This window comes from Colossoma macropomum, unplaced genomic scaffold (genome assembly GCF_904425465.1).
Source record: "Colossoma macropomum unplaced genomic scaffold, Colossoma_macropomum, whole genome shotgun sequence".
Taxonomy (NCBI): Eukaryota; Metazoa; Chordata; class Actinopteri; order Characiformes; family Serrasalmidae; genus Colossoma; species Colossoma macropomum.
The window spans coordinates 8,158,182-8,182,649 of NW_023494795.1; the positions used below are offsets into that span (position 1 = coordinate 8,158,182).

Here is a 24,468-nt window from a genome sequence, read left to right on the forward strand (position 1 = left end):
ATGACTCATCAAATTAATCAATCCAATATAATTCAGTACTCCTCAGCTTCCTTCCAAAAACGTTGTGTACAGTCTTGTGTAAATACAGTGGTAAAACAGACAAATTATTATTTCTTTCTCTAGTCCAAAAAAATACAGGTATCTTCTTCTATGAAATTTCTTGAATGACACCTCTTTACCTTATTATTAATGCAGTATTTGTTTTGGATTTTCTATACTTTTTTCCATAGATATTATCAAATAAACATGACCAAAAAAATAAATAAATAAAAAAAACATGGAATGTCACATTACAAAGAATATTCATAACAATGCTTTTTATTACACAAATTTTTTACCATATCAACATTCTCAACAAAGATGTTGCCATTAGTATTGAATAGAGGTGGGTAATTGCTTGACTTCCAACTGCTTGACTTCTCTAATTTGCTCAAACCAGCAGCAAAGGTGTTCAGGCAGTTGGAACAAAATCCTGGGGAGGGTTTTTACTTTTTGGACCTGGATTACCCACCTCTAGTGTTGAATATGGTTAAATCTGATAAACAAGGATTTCTACAAATTGATTGGAATTGCATTAAGAAGAACTGCATATTCTTTTGGTTTTACTACTTTTTTCCAAAAATTCTTTATTATGTAAAAATTGACCATTTGCATTAAGCAACTGTGTCACCAAAAGAATCCCACTATCAAACTTAAACATATATCTAAATATCTATTTTTATTATGTTAAATAACTGTGTGGTGAGCAGTTTAGCTTGCAGACCAGTGTCCATGCTTGTTGCTAGCGCTCTTCATATGTTTGTCTCAAAAGTAAAAATTAGGTTAGTGAGTTGACCAGCTAGCTTATTAATGAGTCAGTGCCTAAAACTCTTAGCTGGCTATTTATGCACAATTTTTTTACCTTACTAAAAGAAGAAATTGTTGAATTTGGACATTGTGATTATTACTTTTCCATTGTGTTTTTTGCCTTTACATTTACGTTTCATAACAAAGCTGTTAAAAAAACACCAGAACCAGAAAAAAGGAGCTCTTCGCACAGAAAATATGTTTGTGTTGGTTTCGGGATCTGGTTAGGGATCCAGAAGCTTTCAAATATTCTTTAAAGCATTTTTTAATCCTGTAGAAAACTATAAAAGGCCGTGGGCTGCATCACAATTTACATATTCATTACTTGTTATGGCCACGTTAAATAAAACGTGTCCTTTTTTCGGACATTCTACACTCTCAGAAATAAAGGTAGTAAACTGTCACTGGGGCAGTTCCCCTCTTGTCACTAGGGTGGTACTTTAAAGGGTACATCTCAGTACCTTTAGTCAGGGAACATAATTGTACCATAATCCATTGAAATTATAGTTGTATTGACTCCACGCACCCCGTCTCGTCTCCAGGCTTTTTGTTTTACTGTTCTGTTTTAAAACATTCGGTTATGAAAAGGTACAAATATGTACTTTTCACCTGGGAAAACTTATTTAAGGTGCACAATTGGACCTTAAAACCACTGTTGTACCTTTGAGGGAGCATTTACATTATTTGTGTACAGACCTCTATCTTTATCCACAACTCTACAGTAATGTCAAGAAACAAAAAGCATTTTTAATATATAACATTTTTCCTTGTTTTAAGTAACGTGATTCTTCTGTACTGCATTTTTCCAAGCAAGCGTACACTTGCCAATGCAAGTAGTCAACTTTACATTTACTTAAAATTAACATTAATCTCTATAAGATATGAAGAAAGGTGCAATACTTAAAAAAACAACCTCCGCCCTCTCACTCTGAATCATGAAGTCCCTCCTATGCAGGAAAAATGAAACTGATCTCAGAGAGCTGCTCTCTCTCAGTCTGTGAGTGCAGGAAAATGGCAGAGGCCAGTATTTCAGCAGATCAGGACCAGTTCAGCTGTCCAGTCTGTCTGGATCTGCTGAAGGATCCAGTGACGATTCACTGTGGAATATAGTTCCTGTGTGGTGTGCATGTTAATGGCTGCAGGGATCAGGATGATCAGCGCTGCCCCCAGTGCAGAGAGACTTTCAGATCTTCCACACGACTACGAGAGAAGATCTGCTCTCAACATGACAAACTGATCGAGATCTACTGTCGTACTGACCGAAGATACATCTGTTATTTGTGTACGATGCACGAACACAAAGGCCACGATACAGCTGCAGCTGCAGCAGAGAGAGCTGAGAGACAGGTGAGAATTACAGTCTTTCAGAATTAATTCATGTGAATTATATTAATAATTATAGAATCGTTTTCATTTGCCAGTCACAAGTAGAAATTAAACTGTTATGGTTGTTCATGTTAATTTTGAAATGATTTATTGAAAGTCATACAAGGAAACGTTACAGAAATGTGTTTGTACTTGTTGACAGTAAGTAATAAACAGGCAAACTTCAAACGTGTCTGTACAAAAAGAAAGAATTTTAACTATTCAGCCACCATTAATTCAAACCACTGAATAAAACGTATCTGTTCAAAGTCAGTTAAGAAAGATTCAAGGGGAACACCAGCATAAAATCCAGGAGAAAGAGAAGAAGTTGCAAGAGCTGAAACAGGCTGTGAACACTATTAAGGTGAGAAGTGAGCAGAGATCTGCTGAAGCAGCTACTTCACACCTCAGTCAGACCCTCCTCCAGTCAGATATTTCAGTAAGAACATTTTGGGGTCCTACACAACTACAATGTAGACAATAAGTCATGACAGAATAAGTGATAGAGCTTTTAATGGAGCTCCATCTGGTCTGTGTGTGTCTAACAGAGCTCTGCACAGACAGCAGTGGAGGACAGTGAGAGGATCTTTACTGAGCTGATCTGCTCCATTGAGAAAAAGCGCTCTGAGGTATCAGCGCTGATCAGAGCTCAGGAGAAGACTGAACTGAGTGGAGCTGAAGAGCTCATTGAACAGCTGGAGCAGGAGATTGCTGATCTAAAGAGGAGAGACACTGAGCTGGAGCAGCTTTCACACACAGAGGATCACATCCACTTCCTCCAGGTAACAACCACTGTCTGAAGTACGAAAGGACTGGATTGCCTTAAGTACTCTACTGCATTACTGTGCAAAAGTCAGAGACCATTGATTTATTGATTTTCCAGTGAAAACAGCCATTAAGTACGTTATTAGCTTTTCAGAAAGATTTTGCTGAGGAGATTGGGTATACTTTCCTTGCATTGCTTACATTAACATGCAACTACACACCATATCTGCCTTGTAAATGTCTTTCTTGTGTTCACCTGACATGCCTAAAGGACATATTTCTGAGGAGATTAGATAAAAGATAACCCACTTACTTGCATAAGGAAGAAGGAAATTAAATGAAAACAAATGATAAACTGGAGTCAAAAAAATATTTAAAGTCATAGAGAAAATGTGACTCCTAACAACTGTGCAAGACCTGCGTGCAAAACTGTCCCCATCAGATAAACAGCACTTAAAGCTTTCATCTTTGAGAGAGAGGAGAAAATCAAACTGCTTCAGATCTGAAAACATCCACAGGTGTTTCTGTCCATCCTTTCACTGTGAGAAGACAACTCAGCGCCGTGAGTCTGAAAGGATGTGTAGCTGTCAAGAAGCCTCACTGAGAAAAGGAAATAGACAAAAAAGAAAAACATTTGCAAATCAAACAAAGAAACTGCTGGTGTTCTCTGAACAATGGACTGACCAATCCAGAGTCCAGATCACAGTATCATTAAACATATTTAAGATGACTTGGATTGTGTGAAGAAGAAAATGCAACCAACTTCTAAGACTGAACTTTTGGAGGTGTGGAAAAATATCCTGGCAGATTTTGTTTGAAAAACTGAAAGTGAGTCTCCTGAAAAGAATGGACACAGTAATAAAGAGTGGAAACACTAAATACTGAAAACGTATATGTAATCGCTGAGGCTTCTGTGTAATTTTCTTTTAAATTTAAGTTTTCAGTTTTTGTTTTTTTCCTGAGACTGAAAAAGGAATAATTTGTAATCCTTGGCTGCTTTAACTGGAAATGAAATGAAGGGTGGTCTCTAACTTTTGCACACTTTATATGTGTTCCATACACTCAAGAATAAAGGTGTTATATACACTAGAAATAAATGTAGTAGTCCTGTGTACATTCAGTCAAGTCAAATGTTTTATTATATTTATTCTTTTAGGTCCCGCCTCAACTCCAGCTCATCAACTGATTATAATGCCCTTCATAAGCTGGAACAAATGTGTTGTGGCAAAGAATTAAACTGTTCAGGCCAGGTTTAGGATCCACTGCTTTAGGCAATAATGAAGATATTGTTTACACTAAGTCCTGTATGTATTCACGGAACGTGCTTGGTTAGTTTGGTCTGTTGAATATGTTTGTATATGTTTATGTACTATTTCTTTTTATGTAGAGTTTCCAGTCTCTTTGTGTCTCTTCTGGATCTGAAGACTCTCCCAACATCACTATCAGTCAACATCTCTCATTTGATAAAGTGAGCAAATCTCTATCTGATCTGAAGAAGCAACTGGAGGAATTCTGTGAAGAGACACTCAACAGAATCTCTCCACATGGTAAGAGGAGCTGTCCTGCTGTGAAATATGATGTTGGGAATCTCTGTATGGTATAGGGGCAGCAGGGTGAAGCGGAGTGTGTGGTAGGTTTTACTGCATATCTAGAGGACACAACACTCCACAGCTTTAGCCTTAATCCTTCTGAGTTTGACGCATTCTGTGATATCAAGATATGAAAATGTTCCAGTGGTATGAGGAATTTAACACTCATGTTCTGTCTTGTTCTCCACACAGGCATGCACAAACGGTCATGATTTGTTATGTTGGTTTGATTCTGGTCGAATGTGTCAATCATACAGTATCTTAGCAAAGACAATGGGTGTAAATGTAAAAAATTACATTCTAAGAGATATAGATTATTAACAACAGCGTAACAAAACTGCACACAAAAATGCAGATATTTGACCATTAAAAAGGAAAGTATTCATGTAAAGTCTTTGTGTTGTAGCTTCTCATTCTTTATTGTGTTATGTGTTGAAACTGAGAAATTGTATTGTTTTTTTGAAAAATATATGCCCATTTTGAATTTGATGCCAACAACATGTTCCAAAAACGTTGGGATGGGGGCAACAAAGGGCTGGTAAAGTTGTGTAATGCTAGAAAAAACACCTGGTGGTTAATTGGCAACAGGTCAATAACATGATTGGGTATAAAAAGAACATCTCAGAGAGGCTGAGTCTTTCAGAAGTAAAGATGAGGAGGAGTTCACCACTCTGTGAAAGACTGCACGATCAAATAGTGCAACAATTCTACTTTTGCTTTTCATCATCTATGGTACATAATATTATTAAGAGATACAGAGACTCTGGAGAAATCTCTGTATGTAAGGGACAAGGCCAAAAACCAGTATTTGCTGGCCATGATCTTTGGGCCCACAGGCGGCACTGCATTAAAAACAGATATGATTCTGTAGTGGAAATCACTGCATGGGCGTCAGAAACACTTCTAAAAACCACTGTCTGTGAAAACAGTTCATTGCTGCATCCACAAATGCTAATTAAAACTCTAAAACGCAAAGAAGAAACTGTACATAAACAGAATCCAGAAATGCTGCCACCTTCTCTGGGCCCGAGCTCATTTAAAATGGACTGAGGTGAAGTGGAAAAGTATCCTGTGGCCCAACAAATCAACAAATCTGATTTTTTTTGGAAATCATGGACACTGTGTCCTCTGGGCTAAAGACCACTCAGCTTGTTATCAGCGCACAGTTCAAAAGCCAGTATTCATGATGATATAGGGGGGCATTAGTGCACATGGCATGGGTGACATGCAGTTCTGTGAAGGCACCATTAATGCTGAACGATATATACAGCATACGCAACATATGCTGCTATACAGACAACGTCTTTTTCAGGGAAGGCCTTGATTATCTCAGCAAGACAATGTCAAACCACATTCTGCATGTATTACAACAGCATGGCTGGGTATTTAAAGAGTCCAGGTGCTAAACTGGCCTGCCAGCAGTCCAGACCTGTCACCACTGATAACATTTGGCACATTATGAAATGAAAAATATGACAAAGGAGACCCTGAACTATAGAAAACTGTTGGAGCAGCTGAAATCCTATGTCAAACAAGAACAGGAAAACATTTCACTTTCAAACTACAGCAATTGGTCTTCTCAGTTCCCAAACACTTACAGAGTGTTGGTAAAAGAAACAGTGATGGAACACAGTGGTAAACATGCCCCCGTCCCAACTTTTTTGGAACATGTTGTTGGCATCAAATTCAAAATGGGCATATATTTTTCAAAAAACAATCAAATTTCTCAGTTTCAACATTTGATATGTTGTCTTTATAGTATTTTTCCTTTAAAAATATGGTTTAAATGGTTTGCATAACAATGCATTCTATTTTTATTTACATTCGGCAATGTGTCCCAACTTTTTTGGAGCTTGTGTTTAGATCCATTTCAAGTCATTTTGACTCTCAGGTCATTGTGATTGTGTATTTGTCTCATTTATTGTGTATTGAATAAAGCCCTCATTGTCCATTTAATTTCATGGTAACATATAAGCATTAGTGTTTAAGACAAAACTTGACTCTATAGATCTGTAAGTGTACAACAGACAACTTATGATGAAATAATGTAAGTGCATTCTTTCACTACAAATTAAACTCTTCTTCTTCTTGTGTAGATTTCTGTCAGCTGACATTGGATTCCAACACAGCACATCATTACCTCAGTCTGTCTGAGGAGAACAGAGCAGTCAGATGCAGTCTGAATGCCCAGCCATACTCTGACCATCCAAAGAGATTTTATTATTGGTATCAGGTTCTGTGTAAGGAGAATGTGAGTGGACAATGTTACTGGGAGGTTGAGTGGAGCAGCCTGAACTGGGTCTCCATATGAGTCTCATATAAAGGGATCAGCAGGAAAGGATCAGGTAATGATAGTAAGTTTGGATACAACAGTCAGTCCTGGAGTCTGCACTGTTCTTCCTCTCTCTCTTTCTGGCACAACAACATTGAGACTGAGATCTCAGCCCCGTCCTCCTCCAGAATAGGAGTGTATGTGGATCACAGAGCAGGAACTCTGTCCTTCTACAGCGTCTCTGACACAATGACCCTCCTACACACAGTCCACACCACCTTCACTCAGCCTCTCTATGCTGGATTCAGGCTTTCTACCGGATCAAGAGTGACATTATGTAGCCTGAAATGAATACCTGATATATATTTAATAATGGAAACTATGTTATTAATCATCCAAAGGACTTCATGATGTATGTACCTTGAAACACCTAATCTTACATTGTGTTTAATTATTTCTCACTTTTAGGTTATTAAAGAGGGGATCTTCTGATGAAAGTGCAGATTTTAAACTCTAAATCGATTCTACTTTCGTGGTTTTATGTGAGCAGAAGAGCAGATATTTTATTATGATCTGAATTTGACTAAAAGTTTTTGTTGTGCCTACAATCCCATTTTGTGGTTGTTTAGATTGTTTTAGTAATATTTTTGGCATAAAAAAAACAAAAAAGTCAGAAATACAGAATGTATATCAAATGTAAATGTAATTGCATTTAAAGAATTGTGTAAATCAAATGTATAGCAGACTGACAGTAATAAATCACACCTATTTAACATTAAAAATATTTTCAATTGCCACATCACTCTGAAAAAATATTTTCATAATATTTTCAAAATATTTTACAGCTCACCTCATTCTGTCCTTTGTGCTTCTGAATACAGTGACAGTTGGCTTAGACTTCATTAAAGCTTCTTCATCCATTATAAGTCTAGTAAACACAGAGAACATTTGCTGTTCTAAAGCACCTTCTTGCCTCTTGCTCAACCTACCAGACTCTTCTCCTGGGATACCTTTTTGTGTGAAGAATGCTTTAATTTAGTTTCAGTTCTGAAGTGAATTTTGGATCCTGCATTGTCAGAAATAAAGGTACTAAGTAGGTACAATTTTTGTTTGTCATGGTACAAACAATGTAAATGTGCCTTCAGTACAACAGTGGTTTTAAGATCAAATTTTTTACCTTAAGAATTTTTTTTTTCCCATAGGAAAACTACATATTTGTGAAAAACAGAACAATAAGCATGCAGACAAAGTAGCCTGTGTTGAGTCAACACAACCTAAATAAATGGACTATGATGGGGCGGCAAGAGAGGCCTGGGTTCGATTCCCTGGCTGGGTAACCAGGGTCCTTTCTGTATGGAGTTTGCATGTTTTCCCCGTGTCTGCATGGGTTTCCTCCCACAATCCAAAGACATGCAATCAATTGGAGATGCTAAATTGCCCTTAGGTGTGAATATATGTCTGCCCTGTGATAGACTGGCAACCTGTCCCGGGTGTTTCCTGCCTTCTGCCCACTGAATGCTGGCTAAAGATACCTTTGACGGTACCACCCCAGTGACAAGAGTGGTACCCTTTCCTTGTGAGACTGTGTAGTGTTTTCCAGCTCCAGTTCTAGAGGAAACTCACTGCACAGTTTAGTGTTTCTACTGCTCTGTAGCACCTTATACAACACTGGAAGGTCTTGATGATCAGCTGATGCAATAAACACGTTAAAGCAGTAAAACCAGTAAACTGTGTAGATCAGTTGTTGCGCAGGATTGGAACTGTGAAGACTACACTGCTGAATACACTGCAGTCTTCCAGCTAAAGAACAAAACTCATCTCCTAAAACATTGTTTCAAACTAAAGTCCTGTAGTCTACCTGCAATGTTTAAAAGCTACATTATTTAGAAACAGCCACAAGCTATAATTTAGTTTATGTGCTTCTGATTGTGATGTCCTTTGATGTGTTTGGCTTCGCCCTCTCTCTCTGCTCTCTGAACTGCAGAATCATGAAGCCACTCCTACTCAGTTCAGAGGAAGTGAAACTGATCTCAGAGAGCTGCTCTCTCTCAGTCTGTGACTGCAGGAAAATGGCCAGTATTTCAGTAGATCAGGACCAGTTCAGCTGTCCAGTCTGTCTGGATCTGCTGAAGGATCCAGTAACTATTCACTGTGGACACAGTTACTGTATGGTGTGTATTAATGGACACTGGGATCAGGATGATCAGAGGGGGGTCTACAGCTGCCCCCAGTGCAGAGAGACTTTCACTCTGAGGCCTGTTCTACACAGAAACAATGTTATAGCTGAAGTGGTGGAGGAACTGAAGAAGACAGAACTCCGAGCTGCTTCTCCTGCTCACTGTTACGCTGGACCTGGAGATGTGGAGTGTGATTTCTGCACTGGGAGGAAACTCAAAGCCATCAAGTCCTGTCTGATGTGTTTGGCCTCCTTTTGTGAAACTCATCTTAAAACTCACTATGAAGTTCCTTCCTGGAAAAACCACAAGCTGGTCAAAGCTTCCACACAACTACGAGAGAAGATCTGCTCTCAGCACGACAAACTGATCGAGATCTACTGTCGTACTGACCAAACATGCATCTGCTATTTGTGTACAATGCACGAACACAAAGGCCACGATACAGTTTTAGCTGCAGCAGAGAGAGCTGAGAGACAGGTGAGAATTACAGTTTTTCAGAATTAATTCATGCTGATTTTACTTCTAAAGTACTTTCACAGTGTAAGCACTAAAGCAGCCAGATCAGTCAGTGAACTTTTGACCGGCCAACACCCATCGGCCAACATTTGTACAGCTTTATAGTGCTCATACAACAGTGTCAATATTCTGAGTGACAGGCGAGAACTTTAACTCTTCAGCTGCCATTATTACAAAGCTGTTACAGTCAAACATCACCTGAACAAAACGTATTTTTTCGCAGGCTCAGTTAAAGGAGATGCAGAGGAACTCCCAGAAGATAATCCAGAAAAAAGAGAGGAAGCTGCAGAAGCTGAAACAGGCTGTGAACACTATTAAGGTAAGTGGCGAGCAGAGATCTGCTGAAGCAGCTGTTTCACAGCTCAGTCAGGCTCTTCTCTAGTGAGACACTGAGGAGACCACTGTTGGGACACTCTAGGATCCTACACAGCCACAGGGAAGACAGTAAAGTCATCTAGAGACACAGAGAGTGAATAAATGAACCTCCATCTGGTCTGTGTGTGTCCTTACAGAGCTCTGCACAGACAGCAGTGGAGGACAGTGAGAGGATCTTTACTGAGCTGATCTGCTCCATTGAGAAAAAGCGCTGTGAGGTAACAGAGCTGATCAGAGCTCAGGAGAAGACTGAACTGAGTGGAGCTGAAGAGCTCATTGAACAGCTGGAGCAGGAGATTGCTGATCTAAAGAGGAGAGACACTGAGCTGGAGCAGCTTTCACACACAGAGGATCACATCCATTTCCTCCAGGTAACAACCACTGTCTGAAATACAGAGGAACCTGCTTCTATTAAACATTTAATATGGGTGTTTTTTTAAGGCAACAATGACTATGCTATGTACCAGGAATTCAAATAGTAGTCTGAAATATGTTTCACTAAAGTGCATATTGCCTATCTAAGCCTGTAGCATTTTATCTCTGTTTGTGCAGAGTCTCCAGTCTCTTTGTGTCTCTTCTGGATCTGAAGACTCACCCAACATCACTATCAGTCAACATCTCTCATTTGCTGAAGTGAACAATTCTCTATCTGATCTGAAGAAGCAACTAAAGGAATTCTGTGAAGAGGAATTTCACAGAATCTCTCCACATGGTAAGAGGAGCTGTCCTGCTGTGAAATATGATGTTGGGAATCTGTTTGGTCAGCAGCAAAGTGATGCAGGATGTGTGGAGTGTTATACTGTATATGTAGAGCACTCCACAGTTTATTCATTCTGTAATATCTGTTGAGATACACAAAAACATTCAGGTTATGAGGACTTTGCCTTGGGGCACTTAATCTTATGGGTTCTTTTTAAGTGATTTTTTATTGTTTTGCTTTTACTTAACTATTCCCTTTGTACAATCATTCTAAACCGTAGTTAGTTAAAAATATATACAATTGAGATTGAGCAAGGTTGCACTTCATTATAGACTATAGAAACTAATTCACTACACACACATTTTGAACGCCAGCTGGAAAGATTATAATGTATCTTGAGATATGTGTGTACATTTATACAAGTCACTTATGATTCAGCTACCACAAACATGGGAAAAGGGAGAACTGGGAAACAGCAGAAGAGACAGATAAACCATGGAATCCAAAGAAAATGTAACATTCTGTACTCGACCTGCCCTCGTCTGTCTGCCTCCCCCCCTTTTGTTTTCCTGCCCACATCTCTCTGCCATATTCCTTTGTTTGTTTTGTTTTCCTGCTTCTCCTTAGCTCCGCCCTTTTGTCACTCCTCTCACCTATGTCTTGTTTAACCCGAACCAGTAAACTTCCAGGTGTTTCTTGTTGGTGTTTCCCAGTATTTTGTCTAGTGTTTGCTTGGCATTGTTTGTTGTTTTGGGTTGTTGTAACTTCATTGGCCCTGATATTTCCTCTCATGTTTATCAGCAAATTATCTTGTTATTTCTTTGGTTTATTATTTTCCGGTTTCATTAGTTTAATTTCATTCTTTGTTGCTTTCTTAGATTCTCTTTTCCCTGCATTTTTCCTGTTTTCAATGGACTCCAAATCCCCACCCATGATCTTACTCCAAGAACTATTTGACCTGGCTTGTTGTTGGTGTACGCACACAAAAATAAACAAACAAATAAACATATTTAAATCTGTAATTTGTATGATTTGGCCCTGCGATGGACTGGTGACCTGTCCAGGGTGTATCTTGCCTTCCGCCCAATGACTGCTGGGATAGGCTCCAGCTCCTCCCACGACCCAGAAGGATAAACGGTTTAGAAAATGTGTGTGTGTGTATGATTTTTTTCAGAAGATGCGTGGAGGTCAAGCATAAATCATTATTTATGCTTAATGTCCTGGTAGAATACATCTAATTAATGTGCAAAGAACACTTTTTCAAAAACATGATTAGAAACATGTTTAAAATAAATACTTTTACCTTTTTTACTTCAAGTACATCAAGGAGCATTTTTTTTTTACTTTTCCTTGACTAAAAATGTAAAACATACTTCGTCATAGTATTTTTTTGCTAGAGTACTTGTACTTTTACCTGAGTGATGGCCACCTCTGCATGTGGTGCTTCATAACTTAATTTAGACTGACTTTATACATACTAAATGTACTGCCTTTATATTCATATATTTTTGTGCATTAAAATGTAAATGTTACTGAAATCATTGTCTATTTGTGCAAACTGCTCATTCTTTTTTTGTATTGTGTCTCCACAGCTGCAGCAGTTCAGATTGCAGGACCAAAAACCAGAGAAGACTTTCTACAATGTATGTACAACACAAACACTATTGGTTGCATAAAGTAGCTGACTAATAAATCCACTACACAGTGCTGTGGGAAACAGTTGAACAGGCAGGAAGAGAAAACAAACTCGTTTTTTTCCTGCTAAACAGGAAAAACAGAAATAACAAAGTGTTAGTGTGGAAATACTACATGAGATAAAATTTCACTGCAGACTGTGCTGAAATACAGGCTCGTAGACCAGACTGGGTACATTTTGAGAACCGCTGAGAAACAGAACGCTTAGTCCAAAGAAAAAAGGCCCCATTAAACAAAATGGAGCCTGGCCCCACCAGATGTCGCTGTGGAGCAGTGCAAGACATGATCATTAATGCAGAATAACTAATATATATATATCTTTACTTTGTAACATTGTTGTGCATATATTACATGTGACAATGGTAGTGCTGTCCGATACATTCCCAGTGTTTTCCTGTACCTGTTGTGTAAATGCCAGTAGCCGACTTACTTCTCTTAGCAGTCTTCGTATGGTGAGCGTGGGGCCCGTCAGCATTCGTCTAACCAAGTGAGCAGTTAAAAACACACGCATGTTCAACACGCTTTCAGTAACCAGCTGTGGGGCATGATCACGTTGGCCCCATGCTGAGAGCAACCAATAAAAAAAGAATAAGTTTACATACGTCCAGACATTTAGTAAATGTCATTTACGCATCAGTTGTGGTAGCCATTCATAATAGCAAGGCAATATAATGAGTCATGTCAAAAACATAATGAAAGTCAAATTTGGTACCTGCCATTAGGTCAGAAATTAGAGAGTAACATCATTTGAACATCATTCACTCTGGAAAGGACAAAACTGCTTCTTCCATCCAGAGTTTAAGGGAAAAACATGGCTAACTGCGAGCATACCTAAAAACACTTGCCTGCTTACCTTGCGTGCCCTTGCTGTGCTATCACTTAAATTCATTCATGGATTGTTGGACCTTGAGAGAAAAGTTTTTGACAACTTTGCTCAGATGAAAGATTGTCCTACACTTTTTCTTTTCGAGCAGTGAACATCACTGGTGAATCATTTTGCATTATTACAAGGCGTGTTATTCCTAATGTCCAGAAAGCTCTGAAATGTTGCTTTGGATATGTATTTGTAGAACACAATGATTGTACACTGATAGATAACTTTGGATTTGTAATGCAATTCTGTATAACAAAGTTCTATGAGATCGAATGTCGTTATCATATCACTGATATTCTCCACTTCCAACTCCTGCACCACGTTACCTTAATTTATGAATTTGAGATTTCATTGATGATGTGTGTTTGTATTTGGATCAGGCTTGTGTGTAGTTTCATTGATGAGTCAGCTGCTGCCCTTACAGTTTATTGTGCCCCACCAGGCTTTCTGTGACAGAGACGCCACTGGTGACTAGTCAAGTATTCAAGTATTTATATTTTTTTTAAGAACTAATCAGCCAGTAAAAAATAATATTAATTAATAATTAAATCTGATCATTATGCTTATTTGTTTTTTCTATTTAAGACTTTGTTCTCACAGCACAAACATAAAAAAAAACTAAAATGAAAAAAGGATTGAAAAGGATTTTTTTTTAATACAAACACAGTTGTTTTTTGTTGAACTGCAAGAACATCAGTATAAATTAAAAAAGTCTGCATCTTCATTTTCATGCTAGATTACTGTCACCTGACTCTGGATCCCAACACGGCAAATAAGAATCTCATTCTGACTAAGAAGAACAGAGTGGTGAGATACAGTCAGAATGTCCAGCCGTACTGTGATCACCCGGAGAGATTTGACCGCTCATTTCAAGTGCTGTGTGAGAAGAGTGTGAGTGGACGCTGTTACTGGGAGGTTGAGTGGAGCAGTAAGAGATATGGATGTGTGTACATCTCAGTCTCATATAAAGGGATCAGCAGGAAAGGTGCAGGTATTGAATGTGTGTTTGGAGGCAACAATCAGTCCTGGAGTCTGCTGTGTTCATCCACTCTCTCTTTCTGGCACAACAACACTGTAACTAAGATCTCAGCCCCGTCCTCCTCCAGAATAGGAGTGTATGTGGATCACAGTGCAGGAACTCTGTCCTTCTACAGCGTCTCTGACACAATGACCCTCCTACACACAGTCCACACCACCTTCACTCAGCCTCTCTATGCTGGATTCAGGCTTCCTTTTTCTGTATGCAGCGTAACTTTACGCAATTCAAAATGAATATCTTTGTTCTCACTTGTAGTTTAGTGAAACTACAGAAAAAATTCTGTTTATAGTGAATTTCTAAATTCTAAACTTTAAATTGGTACCACTTTTCTGTTTGTCAGACGACAATTATCCTGATGAAATTTGAAAAATCATTTTTAGATTGCTTTAGTATTTTTTGACATCAAGGAAAGTAGGGACTGCAGCACAAATGCAAATTAAAACCTCTCGAAAATTACATGTCATCAAGTTCTAAATGAGTTAATGTTTTTCATGAAATGGTAAAATGTCTCAATTTCAACATCCGATCTGTGTTCTATGTTCTATTGTGAATAAAATCCGGGTCTATGAGATTTGCAAATCATTGCATTGTGTTTTTATTTACATTTATTTACATTTTACACAGCGTCCCAACCTTTTAGGAACTGGGACTGTAAATTGAGGTCCTGTAGTCCACCTGCACTGCACAGTTTAGTTTACTTCAGCTCTATCACACCTGATTCAGCTCTAGAAGGACTTGATCATTAGCTAATGATGTGATTCGGGTGCAGGAAACACTAAACTGGGTTCCTGTAGGACTGAACCTGGAAGTCACTGCACTGTATAAAACAGAGTTCAATAAAACAACAGTAACAAACTTTAACTTCATTGCTGGTCCAGTACTCAGAGATCATTCCAAGGTCTTCAGTCTCTCTTCCAGTGATTAAGTATAAGAAAAACAATTATAGTGACTTATAAGCAGATATGAAATGAACCTTTTTAGCCAACTGTGTCTGAACACATCAGAATTAGACCTCCGCATTTAACCCATCCATGCAGTGAAACACCACATACACACTAGTGAACACAACACACACACACACACTGGGGGGCAGTGAGTACACTTGCCTGGAGCAGTTGGGAGTTGGGTGCCTTGCTCAAGGGCACTTCAGTCATGTACTGTCAGCTGAGGGGATCAAACTGGCGACCTTGCGGTCATAAGGCTGGCTCCCTAACCTCCAGCCCACAACTGCCCCCTACAGATACTTTTACTTAGGGGGGTTTGTGCACATTTGAAGCTTTTTTAAATTAAAAATGAAAAATCACAGTATCTTCATGTGGTGATACAAACAGAGCTGATGTGAAAAGGTTTTACAGATTAGGGAGATTCCAGTGCAAGGACAGAAACTCTGGGACCCTTTCGGGCTTCACCTGTCATCTTTGACATGTTGTAAACAGCCACTAACTATGAGCTAATTTAATTGTTTCTCATTGTACCAATGAAACTGTCACTCACTATCATACGGCTTGACTGTTCTTCAGTGTAACAGCATATATTTGGCTCCGCCCTCTCTCTGCTCTCTAAACTGCAGAATCATGAAGCCACTCCTACTCAGTTCAGAAACTGAACTGATCTCAGAGAGCTGCTCTCTGTCAGTCTGTGAGTGCAGGAAAATGGCCAGTATTTCAGTAGATCAGGACCAGTTCAGCTGTCCAGTCTGTCTGGATCTGCTGAAGGATCCAGTGGCTATTCCCTGTGGACACAGTTACTGTAAGGTGTGTATTAATGGCTACTGGGATCAGGATGATCAGAGGGGGGTCTACAGCTGCCCCCAGTGCAGAGAGACTTTCACTCCGAGGCCTGTTCTACGCAGAAACAACATGTTGGCTGAAGTGGTGGAGAAACTGAAGAAGACAGAACTCCGAGCTGCTTCTCCTGCTCACTGTTACGCTGGACCTGGAGATGTGGAGTGTGATTTCTGCACTGGGAGGAAACTCAAAGCCATCAAGTCCTGTCTGATGTGTTTGGCCTCCTTTTGTGAAACTCATCTTAAACCTCACTATGAAGTTCCTTCCTGGAAAAACCACAAGCTGGTCAAAGCTTCCACACAACTACGAGAGAAGATCTGCTCTCAGCACGACAAACTGATCGAGATCTACTGTCGCACTGACCAAACATGCATTTGTTGTTTGTGTACGATGCACGAACACAAAGGCCACGATACAGTTGCAGCTGTAGCAGAGAGAGCAGAGAGACAGGTGAGAAATACAGTTTCAGAATTAATTAATTCGAGTTATATCACTAATTATAGAATCATTTTCATTTGTCAGTCACAAGTACAATTTAAACTGTTATCCTTGTTGTAAGGAGATGTTTGTACTTGTTGACCGTAAGTAATAAACCAGGTGAACAAGTTTGTCAACATTTGACCAGCCAACCCCGGTCTTTCAGCATTTTTGCAGCTTATAGCTCCAAGATGGCTATCAAAAAAGAAAAAGAAAGAATTTTAACTCTTAAGCTACCATTAATACAAACCATTGTAGCTCATAATTCACACACATCTGAAAATTATATATAATGTATTTGTTCATAGAGTCAGTTAAAGAAGATTCAGCGGAAATCCCAGCGTAAAATCCAGGAGAAAGAGAAGAAGCTGCAGGAGCTGAAACAGGCTGTGAACACTATTAAGGTGAGTAGTGAGCAGAGATCTGCTGGAGCAGCTACTTCATACGTCAGTCAGACTGTTGGGACACTTTGGGATCCTACACAGCCACAATGTAGACAATAAGTGATCTAGAGACACAGTAAGAGAGTGAATGATAGTTGATCTTTTAATGGAGCTCCATCTGGTCTGTGTGTGTCCTAACAGAGCTCTGCACAGACAGCAGTGGAGGACAGTGAGAGGATCTTTACTGAGCTGATCTGCTCCATTGAGAAAAAGCGCTCTGAGGTAACAGAGCTGATCAGAGCTCAGGAGAAGACTGAACTGAGTGGAGCTGAAGAGCTCATTGAACAGCTGGAGCAGGAGATTGCTGATCTAAAGAGGAGAGACACTGAGCTGGAGCAGCTTTCACACACAGAGGATCACATCCATTTCCTGCAGGTAACAACCACTGTCTGAAGTGTCTGTTTTATTATATTTGGTTTTATTATATTTGTTTCTTTAGCCCAGTTATTTATAATCCTGTGACTGTCCAGCACAGTTTCAGCTCTTTTCTGTCTCAATGTACCTGATCTGTTAGCTGATTTTCATGCTGATTATGAGCTGGATGGTGTGAGGTGTGAAAGAGAGAATTCAGAAACAGTGCTTTAGGCATTAATGAAGATATTGTGTCCACCATAAATAAAAAACAAATGCTGTGTGTATCATATGAATATATTATGTTAGTTTTATGTGCAATATATATATATATATATATATATATATATTTCTCTTTTTCTTTCTTTATGTAGAGTTTCCAGTCTCTTTGTGTCTCTTCTAGACCTGAACACTCACCTAACATCTCAGTTATATCAGTCAGTATCAATCAACATCTCTCATTTGATAATGTGAACAAATCTCTGTCTGATCTGAAGAAGCAACTGGAGGAATTCTGTGAAGAGACACTCAACACAGTCTCTCCACACGGTAAGAGTTTTGCTGGAAATCAGTACTTCATTTGTAAATTATGAGGTTCTTGAGTAGCTGAGTAACAGATGTGTGAAGTCAAAATGAGTTTACATAAATTTTTGTAAAACATATTTAAATATCATGACATAAATATGAATAAGTGTATGAGGTGCATAACTTAAATAAGCATCAGATCCAATCTGGGAGGTGCTGGATCCAACGTTTTTGCCAAAAATGAAGCCCTGCTGTGAAATATGATGTTGGACGTCTCTGTTTGGTCAGCAGCAGGGTGAAGTGGGGTGTGTGGACTGTTATACTTTATATCTGATGGAAACAGCACTCCACAGTTTAGTGTTTTATCTTTAACACGGCTCTGTTTGACACATTCTGTAAAATCTCTTCGTGTACAGTAAGTAAGGAGACTGAATGTAAGCGTGAGCCAACTTTAATAAACAAAACAAAGTAGTAGAAATAGTGAGTAACTGTGAGGCTTTAAACAAAGAAACACATTGAGCAGACAAAACACAGAACAGGCACATGTAACAAGGTAACATGTAGACTAGACAACCATAACTTGAAACTAAAGGCTTGATATAGGCTAAAAACAATGGGGAACTCCTGGGAGAGGGAGGAGACAGGAACTACAAACAAATGGGAATCCAAATAGGGAAGGCGGGGAAAAGGGTGGATCACAGGAACCAAAACAAAAACAAAAGCACATGGCAAAAAGCACAGGGGAAGAACCAGGCACACTCAGAGTGACAAAGGGGAAACTGTGACATATCTGTTGAGATACAATGAAGTGCATTTTTAAGAAATTAAGAAACTCAGAGAGAAGAAACTGTAAACTGACAGTCTGTTTTTTTGCAGACCATTGCACTTTTATTCTTTTGTTTTTAGAGTTTTTAGAGTTTTTAGAGTGACAGACCTTCGTGGTCTTTTTGCGGAGCGCTTTGGCTGCCCTGAGTTGAAAAAAGTCTACCTGAAGCTGTTAAGTTGCTTAAAATATGAGCTTTTTTGTGCTGTCCAATCAGAATGAAAGTAAGGCAGGCCTTCGATGATGGTTGCAGTGGCTGAGTGTCCTGAGCTGTGTGATTTCAGGGCTCAAAAATTGCACGACATAAATAAAAAGCACTTGGTTTTACTGTGGTAGTGGTAATACCACACCTAACAGTATATCACTTTCTAACAGCGTGGTTGTTTTAAAGTGCTGAAAATGTGCTTTTGTTTTTGTACTGTTGTAATTATATGTTTATGCTTTCTCACTTTCTTTGTTACACTTTCATTAAGACAGAATATTCTTTACTGTTTTCAATCCCTTGTTTTTGAATAATGCTCAGCTACACCGTAAAGAGGGCTACCCGCAATTCACCCCCCGTTTAAATAAGGTTAATTGATTGATTGATTAAAGGGCCCATGACAGAACTTTCTACCAGTGCATATAAAAACAATAGACTTTTTTGAATAGACTGGTCGAAGCGATTGACAATTATGATGATGGTCTTGCTTAGCAACAGGGAGATGTCCAGCTAGAAGCAGCTTTCAAAACCTCCTTAGAAAAAATGCTGTGCAGCTTTGATTGGCTGCTGAAATGGACATGATAAAAGAAATATAAATAAGCAAACAAACAAAAGCAAAAGTCTCAGAAACAGCTATGAATTTTAAGGGAAGTGTTGGCAGATAAGTAAATAAGATAAGACAATAAATTGTTCAGTAAGGATGTGTTTAACTTTTAATTAAGAAACAAAGTTCCTTTATCAGAAAATGTTGATCAGGTGGCAAAAATATAATTTCACAATACATGATAAATCACGATATTTATTTTTTCAGACATCTGATCAGTTGGAACTGAGAAAAAAAAAACTAGTATGGCCACATTTTACATAATACTATAAAAATGTGAACATAATGATTTTTATTTAATATTTGACATACTATGTTGCACTAAATACGTTAAACAAGCCTAAATTTGGTCAACGGTCAGTGTTCTACAGGTACAGAACAATGTGTTTAGAAATATGTTTAGAAAAGCATATTGTATCGTATTGTGACATAATTTGTCACTATAATGACATATACTGACATGCCAAAAGTCACGGGACAGGAACTAGTATCGTGTAGGACCCTTTCTAGCCCAGCGAAGTGCAGCAACTTGATGTGGCATCAATTCCACAAGTGGATGGAAGATGTCTGGAGGGATGTTGAGACATGCCGTCTGGATAGCCACCCACAGCTCAGCGGAATTTGTAGGTGCAGTGGCCATGAGAACACACCGCACACCAGTATGGAACCACCACCAGCCTGCACAGTGCTTTGTTGACAACTGAGTCCATGGCTTCAAGGGGTCTACGCCACACACAAACCCTACCATCAGTCCGAAACAATTGGTACCGTGACTAATCGGACCTTGGCACATGGTGAAAGTCCTCTAGGGTCCAGTTAGCAACCTCACAAGCCCAGGTGAGGAACTGTGTTCAGTGTCGTGGTGTTAACAGAGGCAATCTGCTCCCACATCCCATGGAAGCTAAAGAACTCTGCACACACCTGTGGGATATGCATGTGGGGCCTCCTGCATTGAATGTGGATGTGATTTCTGCCAGAATTGCTTGTCTGCTCGTCCGGACAATTCTAGCCAAACACTACCAGTCACAATCGTCAAGCACCCAGTACACACACCTTGCCATGAGCATACTAGCCAGTGTTCAGCCTCACTCACAAGATAACACCTCACAACTTATACACATGTGGCTGTTCCCAAGCCACATCATAATCAATCTACATACTGCTATCCCATGACTTCTGGCATGTTAGTGTACATTGTCATATTGCCCAGCCCTAGTTTGTACTAGAAATTATCAAATTAGAACATCCTAAATATTCAACTTTGCATTGTGGGAATTATAGTTTAGCATTAAGATTTAATTTCTCATTTGTAAGAATTGAAGAGTTTCTCCAGTTCATTATTATTGCAGAAACAATTGTACTAACATGAATTAAAGTTTAATATGTGATATTTTCAATTGTAATTAAATAAATAAGATTACATGCTGAATTCCTTTTCAATTTACACATGAAAATGTTTAAAATATTTACTTTTTGGCGTCAGTAACTCGATTTGGCCAATATTAAATTTCAACTACTAAAAATTCAGTTTTCACTTTGTCATTTTTATATTACACATAACAATCCACTGAAAATTGACAAATAGGATTAAAAGCTAAAACTGCTTGTAACAAAACTAATTTGAATATGTAGATAGAATCTTAACACACCAAATTACTCCACACTTGTTTGGATTCCAAGTTAAACCTACTTTCCACACACAGGAGGGATTCACGAACCATGGAATTTGTTGCAGGAAGAAGAGGCTGTTTTACGTTTGGTGCCAGTTAAATCTGAAATCCTGCTCAAACAAGCTGTTAGAAAGTTTCCATGATGCTCTGTCCAAAAGGGAGCAGAAGAACATGCATGATTTGTTGATTAATTGCACGTATGACTGACATTTAGAAACATTACAGAATACATCATTTAATCCACATTGCTGTGTTCCAACATTACAGCCAGAGTGGTTCAGGTGTTATTTTGGCAGCAGTGAGTCATAATCCTTGTTTATGAATGAGCAAAGGTGTTACAGCATGATTTGGTCTTAATATGACAGTAAATCAGTCGATGCAAATCTCAGCAAACATGTTCTAATTGCGCTTTTTTATCGTATTGTGTCTCCACAGCTGCAGCAGGTCAGATTTTATTCTCAGAACCAAAAACCAGAGAAGATTTTTTACAATGTATGTAAAACACACACACACACACTGACACACACACACACACACACACACACACACACACACATACACACACACACTATCTACTGTTGCAGTCAAATCACTGCAAAGTCTTGTATTGGATAATAACGTCACTTAGATATTCTGTATTACTCTTAGTTTCTGGTCATTGTGAATCTGTTTATTGATTTTTTGCGCAAAATAATCTCTAAAACTATAGAAACTGACCTGTTCTGGTTTTAAAAGCTAAAGTAAATTCCATTAATAATAACTTCCTCTGCTTCTTCTGCAGATTTCTGTCAGTTGACTCTGGATCCCAACACGGCACATCAGAACCTCATTCTGTCTGAGGAGAACAGAGTGGTCAGATGCAGTCAGAATGTCCAGCCGTACTCTGATCATCCAGAGAGATTTATGCACTTTTATCAGGTTCTGTGTGAGGAGAGTGTGAGCGGACGCTGTTACTGGGAGGTTGAGTGGAGCAGTCTGGGAAATGTGTACATATCAGTCTCATATAAAGGGATCAGCAGGAAAGGATCAGGTATTGAATGTGTGTTTGGACACAACAGTCAGTCCTGGAGTCTTCAGTGTTCTTACTCTCTCTCTTTCCGGCACAACAACATTGAGACTAAGATCTCAGCCCCGTCCTCCTCCAGAATAGGAGTGTATGTGGATCACAGTGCAGGAACTCTGTCCTTCTACAGCGTCTCTGACACAATGACTCTCCTACACACAGTCCACACCACCTTCACTCAGCCTCTCTATGCTGGATTCAGGCTGCGATCGTATGACTCTACTGTGACTTTATGCAATTCAAAATGAATTTCAGTTATATTTTAATAATGGAACTGAGGTCCCTATTGGTGTAGATACACGTTGACACACATGTTCTTACATTTTGTGTGATTCTCGCTTGTAGTTCACAGAAAAAAGTTCAGATTCGAATATCTAAAGCATTTAAATGAAAAGTTACTGTGAGGTTTGTGTTATTTTATGGAAAGAAAAGCAGGCTTTACATTTTTGACATAGTTTGGTTACTATTTGATGATAAAAGACATAATAAAGTTCAGAAAATCATATTTTGAATCACATATATATGTGATTCATTATGCAATTAATATAATTTTATATACATGCACATAATTTTGTAATGTAAATCAAATGGATTGCAAATGAATGAATAAATTATCAGGGTTCATACAGTTTCATATCGTCACATCACTCTTTTGACAGTGTTTTAAAAGGGTTTTAGCTCACCCCACTGTCAGTGCCACTCATGCTTCAGAATACAGTGGCAGCTTTAAACTTCATTAAAGCTCTTTAATCCAGTACAATCATTCACAGTGAACACAGAGAACATGAGCTGCTCTATTGGACCTAGCTCATCCTTAACCTACCAGAATCCTCTCAGAAGATGCCTTTAAAGTCTTTTTGATGCAGATTCAGTTATAAAGTGAAGGTCGTGAAGCTGATGATGATCAGATGATGAACTAGACATGTTAAAGTAGTAAAGCTATTGAACTGTGTAGATCAGGTGTCACTCAGGACCGACACTGAGAACCACTGCTGTCATCACTGCCCTCACTGCACAAAATGGCATCTTGTAAAATCTAGTAAAATTATCTGGTAACACTTTATTTTGAGTGGTCTTTTTAGATGATTAATAAACTCCTAACGAAATATCAGTAACACATCAGTAACATATCAGTGAAGTAGCAGCAGTGAAGCATCTGAACACATTGAGGTAAATATCTTGAAGATTATTGATACTGTACTGTTGATACATTACTTACATTAAGTAAAAGTTTTGTGTATATGTTTCATGAAATAGACCTAATATGTTATTTAAATTACACAAAACCCAACTATACCCCAAGTCTAACCCTGCCCTAATCCTAAAACTAACATTAACTTCCACTCTAAACCTAATCCTAACCTTCACCCTGGTCCCAATCCTAACCCTAACCTTAACCTCAACACTAAACCTAATCCTAACCCTCACCCTGGCCCTAATCCTAACCCTAAACTTAACCAAAATCTAATCCAGTTAAGATCCAGGTACAGACTGGTGTCAGTTTAGATTATTCCTGCTGTATCACACCTGATTCAGCTCTAGAAGGATTTGATCATTAGCTGTTGATGTGACTTTGTGCCCGAGTAGTTGACCCAGAGGTGGAATCAAACCTAGAATCCTTGTTATAGGGGACCAGAATAAACTGAGAGAGCTACCAACGGAGGAAATGTGGGTAAAGGTTCTCAAGTGCAAAGTTGTTCACAAATGAAAGTCAACACGAAAAAAGTAAACACAACTGTGTGGTGCTGTTGACTAGTGGGGGTATGACAACTGGGGGATCTTCCATGTAAGCAAACAAATGAAAGACAGAAAAAAGACATGAAAGAAAACAAAGATGCCAAGTGATAAACTCTGGCATGAAGGAGACAAAGTGCTTGAGTGGGAGAACAGTTTCTCTAAGAAGTATGTTTTGGAAACCCCAGAAAGGGACTCGAGATAATTACCAGCTTAGACTTGTAGCACACTCTAAAAAACAGAGAACCTAAGACTGAGCATAGAGGTGAGGCCTGGCTTCCCTTAAATAGAGGATCAGGTGCTGCCGTTTTCTCCTAATCACGTTGGAGTGGCTTGTGCCTCCCTCTGGTGGTCGGAAGTGGCCTAACAGGCAGCCCAGCCACAGATGGCAGAGTATTTTTTTTTGCAAAAAAGAAAATCAAGAAATGTTGTAAACAGCCACAAATAATAACCTAGTTTTTATCTGATTGTATCAATAAAACTCTCTCTTTTTCTCACTATCATACAGCTTGACTGTTATCCTTCAGTGTAACAGCCTGTTTGGCTCCGCCCCCCCCCTCTCTGCTCTCTGAACTG

General features: G+C 38.9%; 2 protein-coding genes across 2 annotated transcripts; both read left to right on the forward strand.

Annotated features, from left to right (window-relative positions):
* The first annotated feature begins 1,853 nt into the window (after positions 1 to 1,853).
* Positions 1,854 to 22,406, forward strand: LOC118815300 (tripartite motif-containing protein 16-like). Its single transcript, XM_036581327.1, has 7 exons — positions 1,854 to 1,874; positions 15,877 to 16,450; positions 16,786 to 16,881; positions 17,062 to 17,295; positions 17,646 to 17,820; positions 21,531 to 21,587; positions 21,877 to 22,406. Exons 1-7 carry the CDS (start codon positions 1,858 to 1,860, stop codon positions 22,404 to 22,406), a joined length of 1,683 nt encoding a protein of 560 aa, XP_036437220.1. The 5' UTR covers positions 1,854 to 1,857.
* Positions 8,850 to 14,682, forward strand: LOC118815303 (tripartite motif-containing protein 16-like). The gene is made up of 6 exons (XM_036581332.1): positions 8,850 to 9,491; positions 9,754 to 9,849; positions 10,043 to 10,276; positions 10,458 to 10,617; positions 12,198 to 12,248; positions 13,911 to 14,682. Exons 1-6 carry the CDS (start codon positions 8,907 to 8,909, stop codon positions 14,444 to 14,446), a joined length of 1,662 nt encoding a protein of 553 aa, XP_036437225.1. The 5' UTR covers positions 8,850 to 8,906; the 3' UTR covers positions 14,447 to 14,682.
* Positions 22,407 to 24,468: the final 2,062 nt, after the last annotated feature.

Excerpts from the sequence above, each read along its gene's own strand:
- LOC118815300 (XM_036581327.1), top strand. Across the intron at positions 17,821-21,530 it reads CAACACAGTCTCTCCACACG|CTGCAGCAGGTCAGATTTTA; the intron begins GTAAGAGTTTTG and ends GTGTCTCCACAG. Across the intron at positions 21,588-21,876 it reads CAGAGAAGATTTTTTACAAT|ATTTCTGTCAGTTGACTCTG; the intron begins GTATGTAAAACA and ends CTTCTTCTGCAG.
- LOC118815303 (XM_036581332.1), top strand. The coding sequence starts at position 8,907 with ATGGCCAGTATTTCAGTAGATCAGGACCAGTTCAGCTGTCCAGTCTGT. Across the intron at positions 9,492-9,753 it reads CAGAGAGAGCTGAGAGACAG|GCTCAGTTAAAGGAGATGCA; the intron begins GTGAGAATTACA and ends ATTTTTTCGCAG. Across the intron at positions 10,277-10,457 it reads ATCACATCCATTTCCTCCAG|AGTCTCCAGTCTCTTTGTGT; the intron begins GTAACAACCACT and ends CTGTTTGTGCAG.